The sequence below is a fragment of the Nannobrachium achirus genome (genome assembly GCF_963921795.1).
Source record: "Nannobrachium achirus genome assembly, chromosome: 16".
Lineage (NCBI taxonomy): Eukaryota > Metazoa > Chordata > Actinopteri > Myctophiformes > Myctophidae > Nannobrachium > Nannobrachium achirus.
Genome location: NC_137823.1, coordinates 53,232,473 through 53,248,802, shown reverse-complemented (window position 1 = coordinate 53,248,802; position 16,330 = coordinate 53,232,473). Strand labels below are relative to the sequence as shown.

At 41.9% G+C, this 16,330-nt stretch overlaps 1 protein-coding gene across 1 annotated transcript; it reads right to left on the bottom strand.

The window, feature by feature from the left end:
- Window positions 1-3,805: 3,805 nt before the first annotated feature.
- On the bottom strand, window positions 3,806-6,466 carry LOC308300529 (uncharacterized protein). Its single transcript, XM_080744377.1, has 2 exons — window positions 6,327-6,466; window positions 3,806-5,495 (listed from the first exon to the last, which is right to left on the bottom strand). Exons 1-2 carry the CDS (start codon window positions 6,346-6,348, stop codon window positions 4,204-4,206), a joined length of 1,314 nt encoding a protein of 437 aa, XP_080600503.1. The 5' UTR covers window positions 6,349-6,466; the 3' UTR covers window positions 3,806-4,203.
- Window positions 6,467-16,330: the final 9,864 nt, after the last annotated feature.

Below are 16,330 nucleotides of genomic sequence, written 5' to 3'. Positions count from 1 at the left end.
GGCGGAAGTGACGAAGTGCTCATAGACGCTAATGTTATTTTGGGTGGCCACCCGCCACCCATGGAGCCCAGATGACGTTGGTGACTGTTCTTGCTGAGACCTTCTTTGTGTTAAACCCGGAAGTTTAATTGGTCCCGATAGTCTCCAGTAAACTCCCGCGGAAACTTATGGATAAACTCTGACAAGTGAGTCTTCTTCTGTGACATGACATTCTATAATCTCCCAAAGCCCCATAGTCAACAGCGCCCCCGGGAGGCACATAAATACCATTACAGTTGAATTGATTGTAGAAGAATTTGTTAGAAGTTTGCAATAAGAAAAAGTACAGTTTCATAACAGCACATATCACTGGTACAATGTAAACTTAAAGGAGATCCTAGTAAGCTTTACGGCTTATTTACTTTACACAGGAACCACTTTATGTGTCTCATATAAAATTGAAAGAGACGGATAGAACAGAGTAGAGTACTTTGCATCTGATTAGGATAATATCAATTACAAAAGCAGAACAATGGGGGGGGGGGGGGGGGAGACACACGACATGGGGACTTACGGTAAGTCTATTTACCAGTCTTGTGCAGCAGCCGTCTGAAGGTGACTTTTCATACCAATTTTGAAGGAGGGTAGCACTCCTTTAAGGCCTGCAGAAGGGCGTTCCACATGTTTGTGGTCTAGCTGGAGAACGAATTAGAGCCTTTTTTAGTGTTAAATCTAAGTTGAACATGATTAGTGAATGGAGTTTACTCCAGGGAGTCCAGGCATGGAAGAATCTTGGCCAAAGCCAAGGTGAATGCTGGCCAGTGGGGACCAAGCAACTGTTTTCGGGAACAGTTCAAATCAATCTGCAGTGTGAATCCGCCCTCTGACTCTGAGAGTGTCTGTTGGCCCAATCAGAGTGGAGGGTGGGGTAGACGAATAAACAAATACCCACTCCCTAATAAAATCAAGTAGGCCTCTGAAAGCAAGTTGCAAGAATTAGATTTTGACTGCTTCCACTACTAGTGACTAGTCCTTGAGAGGAGATCAACTTTTAAAGAATACATAGATTTGTCTCTTATGGTCTGTAACAGTTTTTGAGCCCTCACCCTAACCCACGGATTGATTTGATAAAATGGAACCAAATTCAGACCCTTAGGATTTTACAGTGTGCATTTTACTGTACTTCGGTTCATATCAGTAATCTTTTTCATTACATTAGTCCACAGATCCTCATTTTTGGTCTGGGACCCCAATCTTGAAAGCTGCGTTTACCTCCGAGTGTACAAATAGAACCAAATGGAACTGTAATAATACATAGCACAATTATGTGAACAAGTAACCTTGATATTGTTAGATTCGGTACTAAGTAGTGATACACGTAAAGTGCCGCTCAAAAACATTCCTTCCTGAATGCCTGATGCACACATGCACGCAGACAGACTCACACAGTGGATATCTACTGTATAGTGGCAATGGTGGCTCACAGAGTAAAGACGTTAGCAACATGTTGTTCCCAAGGTCCCACGTTCAAATCCTGCTTTGTGAAGAGAGAAAACTGATGTCCACGTTAGTCTTCAAAAGAACCCAGGATCTCTGGACCAGAGAGAAATAGTGTCTCTTAATGTCACATCACAGGTTTATTTACAGAGTCAGTTTTTGAAGGATTATTATATTTCATCCTTCTGAACATGCTTCAGAGAGAATGTCCTTGGGGGGATTTGAACCCACAACCTCTTGCTCACATGTCTTTACTCAGGGAGTCACCATGCTGTCTGTTTGAACTCACAACCTCTGGCTCATCCTCTGGGACCACCAAGGTCTCACAATTTACCCCGGGTTTTCCATCTCTTCCAAGTGTTCTTCTGGATGTTATTCTCCAAAATATGCTGCAGAGGGAAGAGCAGGATGACCTTGGCTGGATTTGAACCCAGGAACTCTGGCTCACATTTGGCATTTTAACTCAGGGACACCCGGGACAGGGAGCCACCATGAAGCTCTCTGAAATGTCTCTTCTTTTTTTCTCTTTATAATTTTTATCCCACAATTTTGGAACCCATTTTCACCCAGTGCCAATTGCCTATGTAATCCTGGGCTCTGCTCTCCCTCTGCCACGCCTGGGGAGACAACAGACAAACCTCATGCTTCCTTCAATGCGTGAATAGTCCAAGTTGTTTCTTTTCACCTGACAGGGGGGATTTCCCTGGGATGGACGTAGCACATGGAAGGAACACGTTATTCCAACCAGTTCCTTTCCCCTCCATCAGGCGCCCCGGCTGGCCAGGGGGAGGCATTATTGAGACCAGGATTACTTACTTACTATTTTTTTAATTATCAACCAGGGGCCATTGCTGAGGTTAATCCGTCCCTGAGTGGTCTAATGATCTGACTTTCAGCAGAGAGGTTCCATCAAACCCCAGTCTACCTGTAGTTTGATGATTGAGTACTTTGGAATGTTCTTACAGTTTACAGTTTAGGCATTTAGCAGACCCTTTTAATCCAAGGTGACTTACAATAAGCAGGTAATACACATCACTATAATAAGCAAGATAACATGTCAGTACATTAACAACAATATAACAAATGCATCTTGGTAAAGATATGCATGAGTAACTCAAAATGTCGTTGAAAATGCACTGGGCACCCCAGGTATACTGTATGTGTGGGCACCTCAGGTATACTGTATGTTTTTGTTGAACAGAAGAAAAAAATCAAACCTCGGTTCAAAGTGGAGCGGTGAATCTGAGCAGCTATACCCTGTGTGTGTGTGTGTGTGTGTGTTTGTGTGTGGTCTGCACAATAGTGCCCTTCTCAATATGTTCCTGTCGGTCAGAACAGTACGGTACTGTACCTTAATGTAGTGTACCTTACTGTGCTGTACCATACTGTACCGTACCTTACTGTACAAGTCAATTGTTTAAGAAGCGCGTTCTGTGTTCTAGATCTATGTTTTTGATTTTGTGTTTTAGATCTGTTTTTTGATTCTGTGTTCTATATCTACATTTTTGAAGCGGTGGAAACCGCTTCCAATGAATGGCTTTGTGTGTATCACGCCCATATATGGTCATTTCAGTCCAGAATGAACAGGCTTTTTCAAAAACAGAATGTCCGTTTAATTACCATGGTGATCTCAGTCCAGAATGAACAGAGTTTTTCAAAAACACAAAGTATGTTACATTATGTCCATATATGGTCACTCCAGGCCAGAATGAACAGGTTTTTCCTGTCCCGGTGCTGAGCTAAAATCCACATGGTTGTCTGCAGGTATCTGTTCTTCGTTAATTTACATAGTTTCAACACACTCTGCACGTTAGTTCTGTTCTGTAGGCAACGCCTTATTTCAAATGTTTTTTTTTTTAATGGAAATGTGTGTATGTTTTATAAGGTGCAACCTTTTGTACTGCTGCTATCCTGAACAAGCTCCTTGGTAAAATATATATTGTAGGCTTCACCTGTATAAATAAAGGTACCTCCAAAAAGTGGCACTGTAGCCTTCAAGTGAAGTTCACAACAATCCAACAATAAGATACAAAAATGTTTATTAACACCACAAGATAACACGTTTTGGTACAATACTATTCTCAAGTAGTTATGTAATACGGTGTACATAAAGCTCAACCTTTGGTAGACAAAATAAAGGAGGAAAAAAGGGTAAATAATTAAATAAAAATACTATAAACAGCTGCTATGACCGAGTATTTACAGAACAATGAAAAACAGTCAAAAGTAGACTAATAGTCTATGTTCACAGAACGTTTGTCTATTACATAATGTGATGTCACAGGGCCAAGGTTATAATAGTTAAAACTAAATAACGACTCCTTATATGGGCATACAAGGGACAAGGACAGAATGAGATGTCACAATGATGTGATGTCATAGGTCACTATAGACATTAAGGCATTACGGACAAGATATGACGGTTTTCATAGTTAACTGTCACACAAAAAACGAATAAAAACTAGCAAACCTGCTCTAAAACTAACTGAATTAGAAGAGAAAAATCTAAAAAACTAAACAATAATAAAAATCCTGCATGCCTGTTGCTCCACGTTGCGTGCATTCAACATTGCCGCTTGTGTGTGTGTGTGTGTGTGTGTGTGTGTGTGTGTGTGTGTGTGTGTGTGTGTCTAACACTCTCGAGCAGAGCAAGGATGCCTGTGTCTCCACGCTGTGTGCATTGCCGAATGTGTGTGTGTGTCTAGGCTGTTCAACGGCACCACTTGGTCACCCAGGCGTGCCACTGGTCTGCCAGCGGCGTAGCAGCTGTTCACGCTGCATCGGGCCATCACTATCAAAAGCATATGAGGCCACCATAGTGGTCAAGATACAGCAAACATGCACAATCTTGTCGAGCTGAGTAAGGTCCTCCTTGCCTTCACATGGGAGGCAAAAGCACGCTGGTATGGTGTGACTTAGCATTGTGAAACGGTTGCATACATTTTCAACAGCTTCCCGCACAGGGATCCTGAAGTGAGCTATGCTCCGTGTCTGCTTCAAATTCAATTTAGTCAGAGGACTGGGTTCGGTCACTTGTGCACATATCAGCCCTACACTCTCTTCGATGTCAAATCCACGCACTGCCAACACCAGGTCTCCTTGCTGGAGTTTCTGGAGAAGACCACAGAGCACAGTCACTGTCTTGTCAGGCAGAGCACCGCTGTACCCTTTGGAAACGTAAGTGACTTCTCCATATGGACCTGGTGTAATGCCAATGAGATATTTCTGGGTGGGGTTGTGTGCCTGCGATTTTAACAATCTCTCAGTAACAATTTCAAAGCAGTCGATGATAAGCATACGCAATCCGAACACCTCTACACTGTAAGGCATTCTCTCGAACAAGTCCCTCTCTGGAAATTTGTACATGTTATACAATGTATCTATGGTGCATTTGAATATAACGTCCGCCTGTGTAGGCTCTATACAGAACATGTGTGCAAGGTGCACGATTGGCCAATCCAGCCTCAGTCGCATGAGAGTTAAAACGAGCATTTGAAACAATGACACAATTGAAACAAACTTTTGATTCCCAAACCCTGAGTCCTTAACTAATTGACGCACTTGCATCAGCACCTGCATCAGTATATCAAAGGATGTAAGCCCAGTGTAGTACTTCACTCTCTCATCGTTGTCTTTAAAGTACTGCTCATCAAAATGCTTTTGGGAGAGGTTTTTCTTCACCGTCCTGTAATCCTGCAACAAGCGGTTAATGTCATCACGCCCAAGGATACAAGAATTTAATTCCTGCTCTTCTCCAGTGTTGTCCACCTCTGGCCCAGCCTCATCCACCTGTGATGCATCATCAGATTCATCACAGGGGTTTGGTGGAGGTTGTGGTACGGCTTCATCCACCTCTGGCCTCTGTGGAGCTGGTGCTGCAGATGTCACTGCCCGTCTTCTTGTACTGCGGTTAGAGCGCTCGGTGTTGCACAGTGATGCCTTAACTTCTCCTGTGTGCCCCAGGTGTAATGTAGGTGACCAGTCAGTGTCACAGTCAAGCATTTCATTGGCTGGTTTGCCTGAAAAAGAACACACCGATTTGTTGATTGGTTAATGGTTGTTTTACTGATTCTAACCTCTTAAAGACTTTTCCAGTGAGGGTGCTTGTGGTGTCTTGCTGTGTCACCCTTTCTTGTTTTATTCTTGATTTATTTGCACTGGGCCCAGTACTATTGTAGCAATGACTAGCAGCACTGACTATTATGAGCACTTTTGTTTATCACTGCATTGTTAAGTTGTGCTTTAAGTATTGCTATTTGTGTGTGATGTGACACGTTATGTATATATTCTTTTATTGCACCTTTCTCTTTTTGAGTGTACACAACAGTTCTTTATTTTTCATACTTTTCTGTAACTTGTCACCTTACACGGGAGCGCTTCAGTGTTTCTACATGTCATCTTTTCGACACCCAAACCTAACCCTTTCCCTAACCTCCGTGGGGTGAGTCGCAAACCCTCCCGACGCTCCTTTGTCAAAATGATGCTCGTTCGAAAGAGCGAGATTTCACCACCTTAAACTGCTGTGCTGCCTCTGGGCAACTGATTTCCCCCCTTGGAATAATAAAAGTAAGCAATTTACCCCGAGTGAGAGGATATTATGCTCTCATAATGTCCGCAGTGATGGTGTTATCGGACGAGGCGCAGCCGAGTCCGATAACACCATCACTCAGGACATTATGAGAGCATAATGTCCGACCCCGAGTGGTAAATAGCTTTTCTACCACTTTTTCCCGTATACATGAAAGAAAACACATAGTTGTAACTTGCAAGGATCTTAAGTTACAATCATTATTGCCTATAAAACTTCCGCGAGACAGCAGATAGTTCCACAAACAACATCTTCTACTCACCAACAGATGGCGCCAACTCCATACTAATCCATGCGTCTAGCTTACAGCTAAGCTAACGTCAGTTAGAAGTACCGTTCCGGCCGTAAATAGAGGCTGTTCGCTTCCAGAAAGGCATAGGTTCAGAGAAAAGGGGCTTTAAAGTTGGCGGATTGCATTGGATCCAAATAAATCGGCGACTATAGCATGCACGTTAGTAAACATAGGACCGTTGCCACCGTCATTTGTTGGTTGGGGGAAAGGACCTCCTGAAGTCCCCGGATGTACACTGAGGCGCATTGATCTCGGACACACAACTTTGCGGCAGTTGTCCTCTGATAACCTCCGGAATTTAGCCAATCAGAATCCAGTATTTGAACACGTGACTCGAAAAAGTGGTAGAAGTATCTATCTAATGGTATGTATCTATCTATCTATCTATCTATCTATCTATACCAGCTATTGAGCTAAGTATGCTGTAACAACCAGGCACTGAGGAAGCTCCACTGGATGGGGTCCACCCTATGTTCCCCAGGTTCTATGTTCCCCGCTCTATGTTCCCCACCTAACAGCATTAGTTTTAGTGAGGTTATGGTTAGGGTTAGGGGTAGTTTTAGGTGGTAAGAAAGTAGGGAACATAGAACCTGGGGGTCCCCCCCTGTTGGGTATATAACAATTACCATGCCATTGATTATGGGGGTTAGACCAGGTCACAAGGCTTTACACTTGATTGTAATACATAAACATTTGTACTACAAATCATTTTCAAATACTTCATGCTTTCAGTCAATAGTTTAAAGTCTTCTTTCAATTACGGTAATTACCTTGTCCATATTTTGTACAGTTTAGAATAGATTATTAGACAGATTCGGTAATTATCGGTAGGCTCTACTGTTTTGAATATAACTTACCAGTGATAAAATGCTGCGAACAAACAAAATGCTGGGCAATGCTGTTGAAGGTGATGTCTGGTTGTCTTATTGCTGACACCCAAGCCAGGCGGCGCCTCTTCGTTAAATCTGATATCTGTTGTCCTTGGTGTTGCCTCCAGACTGGAATGCTGAAGAATTCCACTCCATTGTCGAGCCGTTTTCCTTTCCGGTCGTGAGTATAGTTCTTGCATCCAATAGCACAGCATTGTGTTATCATTGTTGAGTCTGCAAACTCTATAGATGGTAACTGGATAACTGTTGATCAACTGTACTCCAACTGCAAGTCCAGAAAAACAAAACAAACATTTTTCTCGTCAAATCATGCACTCGAGACAACTTGACAGATGTAGCCATAATTTCCATAAATCATAACTCTTGTAGAGTGATTTTATTTTTGGGAGAGAGTAAACGTCCCAAAATAAAAGCTCTCTACAAGAGTTATGATGGCTACTGGCTAGGACAGATGTTTTGATTGAACAGCTGCGAAGGCTGCAGACAGGCATAAGAAAGTAGGACTACCCGAGACCGCTACCGAACGAAGGGCTTACTTACCGGTACTCCTCTGACTGCCTCCGAACTCCGAAGGTACTGGTGGTTTTCTGGAGTCCGTTTGCTGCGTCCTCGAGAACAGTGCGCTGCAGTGTGTGAAGACTGTGAACCCCTTGTAAACAATAGTTCGCTTCGGCTATGTTCTGTGAGCAAATCTAGGCTGGCAAATAGAAGACATCCGGTGGTCGATCTCTTCAGAATAAGAGTACCCTTAAAGCCATTGAAAAACGATTCACAACGGCTGCATCTGCGACGCAACGTGAGCTTGTATGTCTGCTGTTAAGTGTGGTGCAGTGTGGTGCAAAACATTCTCCTCCCGCGGAAAGAGGTGGATATGATATCTACACATTAAATATATAGATTAAGCATTTAATTAAAGCTATAGGTCTACAACGAAAATTATGTTTCTGTGTAAAAATACAGTTTTAATCAAAATAGACATAGTCCTACTACATTTCCAAGGTTGTTTTGAATTGAAGTTACAATCAAAGTGGAATTCATATTCACTTCTATTTCCTTTCCAGGTTTTCTAAATTGTGTAACCCTCTGTACTGCCATCATCACAGGTTAACATTTTTTGCAGGTTGTTTTCATTTTCTGGCATCAATAAATAAATATTCACTTTCTAATCCACACATGTATGTAGGCGATGTGTGTTTTCCCATTCCCATGTATATGTAGATATGTAGGCTATGTCATTAAGTATTATTATTATTATTTTTACATCGCAAGAGCCTTCTCCTGTCCAACGCCCCATGCAGTCTTTTTTACACCACTCTGGCTTAGCGGAGAGTGTGGGGTGTGGCAGAGGAGGTCACCCCGAACGCGAAAAGTTCCGACACGAAGAGCCGTCTGTTCTCCAGTGTCCAATTTGTAAAGGCTATGCACTCCAGTAAACAGCATTTAGAAATGTTTTTTTTTTTAATGTTTTTGTTTTTGTTATATGGCTTTGTTTAAATGCTTAATTTATATTTTATAATTTTAATGAGCATATCATTTGCAAATTCAACGTTTTCAATGGCGTTAATTACTAGCATTTTATTTTGAAGGCGATTGAATCAAACCGGAAGTTTTACATTTGAAACCTCACCTCTAACGCTGGATATTTGCTCTTAGAACGCACCTCAACGCTTCTGCTAGGATGAAAATACCAAGGATTGATTATTGACGTCACTATTAAGTTACCAAGGATTCACCAAGACGTTACTGTTTCAAAGACCGTCAGAAGACATTGCTTTGGTTGAGTTATTTGTACAACCCAAGATAACGTCAGGAACACAGTCAAACTTTATTAATCACTCTAAACTCTGACAAGTGAGTCTCTTCTGTGACATGACATTCGATATAATCTCCCAAAACCCCTTAGTCAACAGTCCCCCCCCCCCCCCCCCCCCCGGGAGGCAGATAAATACCATTACAGTTGAATTGATTGAAGAAGAATTTATTAGAAGTTTGCAATAAGAAAAAGTACAGTTTCATAATAGCACAAATCACTGGCACAATGTCAACTAAAAGGAGATCCTAGTAAGCTTTACGGCTTATTTACTTTACACAGTGAAGTAGCTCAAAGTCAAGATCAAAAACTCCTTATTCTTAATATTAGGTCCATAGCCTATTCTTAAGGTTAGGTAGAATGAGCCAGCACATTTATGTAAGTTACTGACCAACCTCACACACTTGTCTTGTTATGAAGTAATCATTATTTTGTGGGTTTGATATTCCATGTTAACTTGACTTGCTGATTATTTTTACTTTATCATTTCTGAATAAATCACAAATTAACAGAACCTTTAAAATTAAATGATTACTGGTATATTCCAATTCAATGTAATTAAAGGGATATTTCACTTCCAAACATGTTTGGGCTCATTTTAAATTCTCCTCTGGCTTTTGTGTTCCACCCCAAAGATAATTCAGTATTTAGATATTTGATAAGGGCGGCCCAGCGTCTAGTCGGCGACCTGGCCAACTCGGAACAATGTAAATAGGGAATGAATGCCCCGCCCTTTAGTGCAAACCCCATTATACCTGTTTTCATAGGACCTGTTTTGACCATCTGTCTGCCTGTGTCCATTTATGCCCATATATGGAGATATCTGTCTGTCTGTCGGTGTCCATTTTATGTCCATATAGAGATCACTGCAGTTATAGTTCTGGGTCCATTATATGCCCATATATGGAGATATCTGTCTATCTGCGTCCATTTTATGCCCATATATGGAGATCTCTGTATCTGTCTGTCTGTGTCCCTTTTATGCCCGTATATGGAGAACTTTGTGATTCTGCGTCCATTGTATGCCCATATATTCCAATATATGGAGATATCTGTTTATCTGAGTCCATTTTATGCCCATATATGAGATCTCTGTCGCTTTTTCAAACAGATGGTCAAAACGGGTCCTATGACAATAGGTATAATGGGGTTTGCATTAAAGGAGGAACCGGCACTGTGTCTGCAACACAGTCGGAGGCACAGACAGATACAGAGATCTCCATAATGGGAATAAAGGGACACAGACAAACAGATGGAGGAGGAGACAAACTTAATGCAAACCCCATTATACCTGTTGTCATAGGACCCGTTTTGACCATCTGTTTGCCTGTGTCCATTTATGCCCATATATGGAGATATCTGTATCTGTCTGTCTGCGTCCACTTTATGCCCATATATGGAGATCTTTGACCATCTGTTTGCCTGTGTCCATTTATGCCCATATATGGAGATATCTGTATCTGTCTGTCTGCATCCATTTTATGCCCATATATGGAGATCTATGCAGACACAGTGTCAGTTCCGGAAAATCCTGATGTCAGACATCAGAATCCGAACCTTTCGTGCTGGTTACAGAAAATCGTGTATCGGGTCGGGTTGAGGCCGAGCACTGCACTACCTGCTGCGGTGGGGAACGCGTGTGCCGAATTTGAAATAGGGAATGAATGCCCCACCCTTTAATGCAAACCCCATGAATGCCCCACCCTTTAATGCAAACCCCAATATACCTGTTGTCATAGGACCCGTTTTGACCATCTGTTTGTCTTTGTCCACTTATGCCCATATATGAAGATCTCTGGACACACAGTACCGGTTGCGGAAAACTCTGATGTCAGACATCAGCTCCGCATACGGACATTCATTTTATTCCCATATATGGAGAACGCGCGTGCCGGTGGGACGAACGGTTCTCGAGATACGCGGATTACATACATACATACACACTCACAGAGATTTGTTGTTGACTCATGTGGCGTACGTGATGTCAGAGCCTTTTATGAGGTGATGTCACAAATCTCACAATGAGTCAGCGCTTGCACCGATTTCAGTTCTCAGTCTTATGCCCATATACGGAGATATCTGTCGGGTCGAGGCAAGATGCCCATATATGGAGTTCTCAATATACGGAGATATCTGTCGGGTCTAGGGTCTGTGTCCCTTTTAGGCCTATATACGGAGATATCTGTCTATATATGCCCATATACTGTATGGAGATCTCTGTATCTGCCCATATGCCCATATATGGAGTTCTCAGTCTTATGCCCATATACGGAGATATCTGTCGGGTCGAGGCAAGGCCCGGCACTGCAGTGATGTCACAATGAGTCAGCGCTTGCGCCCGGCACTGCAGTGATGTCACAATGACCGATTTTGCGCCGATTTCCTCCGGAACAGCCTGATGTCAACAATCAGCCCCGCATAAGGAGATTCCGAACGTTTCGCGCCGGTTAGGGAAACCGCGCGTCGGGTCGGGTCGAGGCCCGGCACTGCACTCCGTGCCACGGCGGGGAGCGCGCGTGCCGAATCTGAAGCCGGTGGGACGAACGGTTCTCGAGATACGCGGATTACAAACACACACGCAGAGACTTCTCGCATTTATAGATAGATCAGACACACCTCTTCCTAATCCTATATAAACCCATTGTAAAAGTTAAAAAGTTTAGACATTTTAGATTAATTGAAAACACCCATCCTTGGATCTGGTGACAGATATTAGCCTTCTAATGCGTGAAGGGTCGCATTAGAAGCGACTTGTGAGCTTGTAAAGTAGGGGAGAGCCACCTCAATAAACCCTTTTGCAAATCCCGCCCCATTCTGCCCTGTTACTATGATGGGACATTAACCCTGGGCAGATTGTTTTTTATAGTGGAAGTGGATGGTTTTTTTTTTCCCCTTCATAGCCTCATTACAGCTATATAAAGTACCAAAGGAAAAACACCTAGGTGATATTAATAAAAAGGGAAGACAAAGGTACAGTAGTTACATTGCAAAACAGGGGATTTACCCGAAAATATATGTTTTAATTTGTTTAATCCCAGTGGGACAGAATCCTCTTTGCAGATTCTTTTATAGTGGTAGTGGATGCGATTTTTTTCCCTTCATAGCCTCATTACAGCTATATAAAGTACCACAAAAAACACATCTACGTGATATTAATAAAAAGGGAAGAAAAAGGTACAGTAATTACATAGCAAAACAGTAGTTTTCCCCCGAAAAATAAATGTTTTAATTAGTTTAATCCTCTGGATCAGAGATAGAAAGAGAAGCGCATTGCATCTTGGGTACTAGGAAGAGGACAGAGAGAATGTTTCTCCTCACATAATAGGCTGGCTTTTCGTAATTCTGCCCATTTAAATTATATGTACCCAATCGTGACTCTTAGACCATTGATAAGGTACATGTGAACTAGTTTGTTGAAGCTTATTCGTTATGATGAGCGAGATCGCTTGACGCTTGCCGTCGCTATCACCGTACCGGCCGATCTCCGTGTCGCGCACTGCGGACAGTTTTTGAAAGGCTGAAGCAACATTCTCCACTGCACAAACTCCACCCCCGATAGCAAAAAGTGAATGTTTTTTTCTGGTTGGCCAGTCAGGGAGTCTCAGGGACCAATCAGAAGGCTGACAAACGGTCTATTGGAACGCGTCATAATTGTAACAAGCACGTTATCTCTTGATTGGTCAATGCCATCATCATGACGTCATCGCATCAGTATGTGACCAGTACAGTAACGAACATGTCCAGCAGGAAGTACAAATTATTTGTAGACCTATCCCGCCTAGACAGTTATTGCAGAAAAAAATAAACGCTTTTTCTCAAAATACGTAAAAAAAAAAAAGATCACCTTCAGTATCTTTGGTCTAGAATATTTTTCTTCATGACGTCATCGCATCAGTATGTGACCAGTACCGTAACAAACATGTCCAGCAGGAAGTACAAATTATTTGTAGACCTATCCCGCCTAGACAGTTATTGCAGAAAAAAATAAACGTTTTTTCTCAAAATACGTAAAAAAGATTTGGTCTAGAAGATTTGGTCTAGAATATTTTTCTTTAATGGTGCTGAGCTACAATCCACATGGTATCTCTAATTCATTAATTTACATCTACACGTTAGTTCTGTTTTGTAGGCAACACCTTATTTCAAATGTTTTTTATGGAAACGTGTGTGTTTTATAAGGTGCAACCTTTTGTACTGCTGCTATTGTAGTGTGTTGGAAACACTACATCTGAGAGTTTTGACACAAATATTAGACTGAATTATAAAGTACGAAGTTGCTGTGAATAGTTCTTAGCCTTGTGCTGGAGAGAGGAGACGAGAGAAGCAGGCAGGTGATCAAGTTCTTCCATCAGTTTATTGGACAGACAGAGACAGCGGAGACTGAGCTCCCACCGGTCAGCTCACCTAAACTTACATGTTCAGGGTAGCTTATATGAGCCATTCTATCAATTATTACAGGGCTTATCTTGACCCAAACCTTAAAAAGAGCTCACAAATAGGGTGAGAGTGACCCCAGCTGTTGGTCAGTCACTTACATAAACATGTGTAGGCTCATTCTTACCTAACCTTAAGAATATAGACCTAATATTAAGAATATGGAGTTTTTGATCCACTTTGAGCTACTTCACTATCCTGAACAGGCTCCCTGGTAAAATATATCTTGTATGTCAGCGAGACTTCACCTGTATAAAAAAAGGTACCCCCAAAAGGTGTCACTGTAGCCTTCAAGTGAAGTTCACAACAATACAACAATAACAGTTTCAGGATACAAAAATGTTTATTAACACCACAAGATAACATGTTTTGGTACAATACTATTCTCAAGTAGTTATGTAATACGGTGTACATAAAGCTCAACCTTTGGTAGACAAATTAAAGGACGAAAAAAGGGTAAATAATTAAATAAAAATAAAAACAGCTCCTATGTACACAGAACGTTTGTCTATTACATAATGTGATGTCACAGGGCCAAGGTTATAATAGTTAAAACTAAATAACGACTCCTCATATGGGCATACAAGGGACAAGGACGGAATGAGATGTCACAACGATGTGATGTCATAGGTCACTATAGACATTAAGGCATTACGGACAAGATATGATGGTTTTCATAGTTAACTGCAACCTACGGTAGCAATAAATAACTCAACTAAAACTAACCATTGTCACAAAAACAAATTTAAACTAGCAAATTAGAAGAGGTAAAAAAAAAATCAAAATGAGCTAAAAACTAAACTATAATAATCTAATAAAAAATGATCAAGATACAGCAAACATGCACAATCTTGTCGAGCAGAGTAAGGTCCTCCTTGCCTTCACATGGGACGCAAAAGCACGCTGGTATGGTGTGACTTAGCATTGTGAAACGGTTGCATACATTTTCAACAGCTTCCAGCACAGGGATCCTGAGGTGAGCTATGCTCCGTGTCTGCTTCAAATTCATTTCTTTCAGAGGACTGGGTCCGGTCACTTGAACTTCTGCACATATCAGCCCTACACTCTCTTGGATGTCGAATCCACGCGCCGCCAACACCAGGTCTCCTTGCTGTAGTTTCGGGAGAAGACCACAGATCAAAGGCACCATCTTGTCAGTCAGAGCACCGCTGTACCCTTTGGAGACGTATCCGACTTGTCCATATGGACCTGGTGTAATGCCAATGAGATATTTCTGGGTGTGGGGGTGTGTCTCAGTAACAATTTCAAAGCAGTCGATGATAAGCGTACGGCTTCCAAACACCTCCACACTGTAAGGCACTTTCTCGAACAAGTCCCTCTCTGGAAATGTGTACATGCAATACAATATACCTATGGTGGATTTGAATATAACGTCCGCCTGTATAGGCTCTATACAGAACATGTGTGCAAGGTGCACGATTGGCCAATCCAGCCTCAGTCGCATGAGAGTTAAGACGAGCATTTGAAACAATGACACAATTGAAACATATTTTTGAGTCCCTAACCCTGAGATTTGACGCACTTGCATCTGCACATTCATCAGAATATCAAAGGATGTAAGCCCTGTGTAGTACTTCACTCTATCATCGTTGTCTTTAAAGTACTGCTCATCAAATTGCTTTTGGGAAAGGTTTTCCTTCACCGTCCTGTAATCCTGCAACAAGCGGTTAATATCATCACGCCCAAGAATACAAGAATTTGATTCCTGCTCAGTGTTGTCCACCTCTGGCCCAGCCTCATCCACCTGTGATGCATCATCAGATGCATCACAGGGGTTTGGTGGAGGCTGTGGTACGGCTTCATCCGCCTCTGGCCTCTGTGGAGCTGGTGCAGCAGATGCAGTGCTGTTCACTGCCCGCCGTCTCCTTGTACTGCGGTTAGACTGCTCGGTGTTGCACATTGATGCCTTAACTTCTCCTGTGTGCCCCAGGTGTAATGTAGGTGACCAGTCAGTGTCACAGTCAAGCATTTCATTGGCTGGTTTGCCTGAAAAAGAACACACCGATTTGTTGATTAGTTAATAGTTGTTTTACTGATTCTAACTGACTTTTCCAGGGAGGGTGCTTGATGCGTCTTGCTGTGTCACCATTTTTTGTTTTTATTCTTTATTTATTTGCACTGGGCCTGGCCTGGACTATTGGGTTGTGTTGGTAATACTGAGTACTATTGTAGCAATGACTAGCAGCATTGACTATTTTGAGCACTTTTGTTTGGTACTGCATTGTTAAGTTTTGCTTTAAGTATTGCTATTTGTGTGTGATGTGACACGACACGTTATGTATATATTATTTTATTGTCCGTTTCTCTTTTTGAGTGTACACAACAGTTCTTTTTTATTTTTCATACTTTTCTGTAACTTGTCACCTTAAAACTGATGTGCTGCCTCTGGGCGACTGATTTCCCCCCTTGGGATAATAAAAGACAAGTATCTATCTATCCATCTATCTATCTATACCAGATATGCTGTAACAACCAGGCACTGAGGAAGTTCCACTGGATAGACAATAAGAAAGTGATTTTCAACACTGTTCTCATTGATGGCCCAGATTAGAAGGTGTTACTATTTACCCCATGTTGGATATAACAATTACCACGCACGCCATTGAATGGGGGTTTGACCTGGCTTTACACTTGATTTTAATACATTAGCACTACTAATAATGTTCAAATAGGGCCTACTTCATGCTTTCAGTCGATAGTTTTGAAAGTCTTCTTTCAATTAATTACCGTGTCCATATGTTGTAGGCTACAGTCTAGAGCTCTATGTTAACATTATTAGAAAGATTCGGTAATAATCGTTACTGTTTTGAATATAACTT

What these genes read in the sequence shown, in the direction of transcription:
- LOC308300529 (XM_080744377.1), bottom strand. Translation starts at nt 6,348, where the DNA reads ATGGAGTTGGCGCCATCTGTTG. An exon ending in GGAGTTGGCGCCATCTGTTG is followed by an intron (nt 5,496 to 6,326) that starts GTGAGTAGAAGA and finishes GTTCTTTTTCAG; the next exon opens with GCAAACCAGCCAATGAAATG.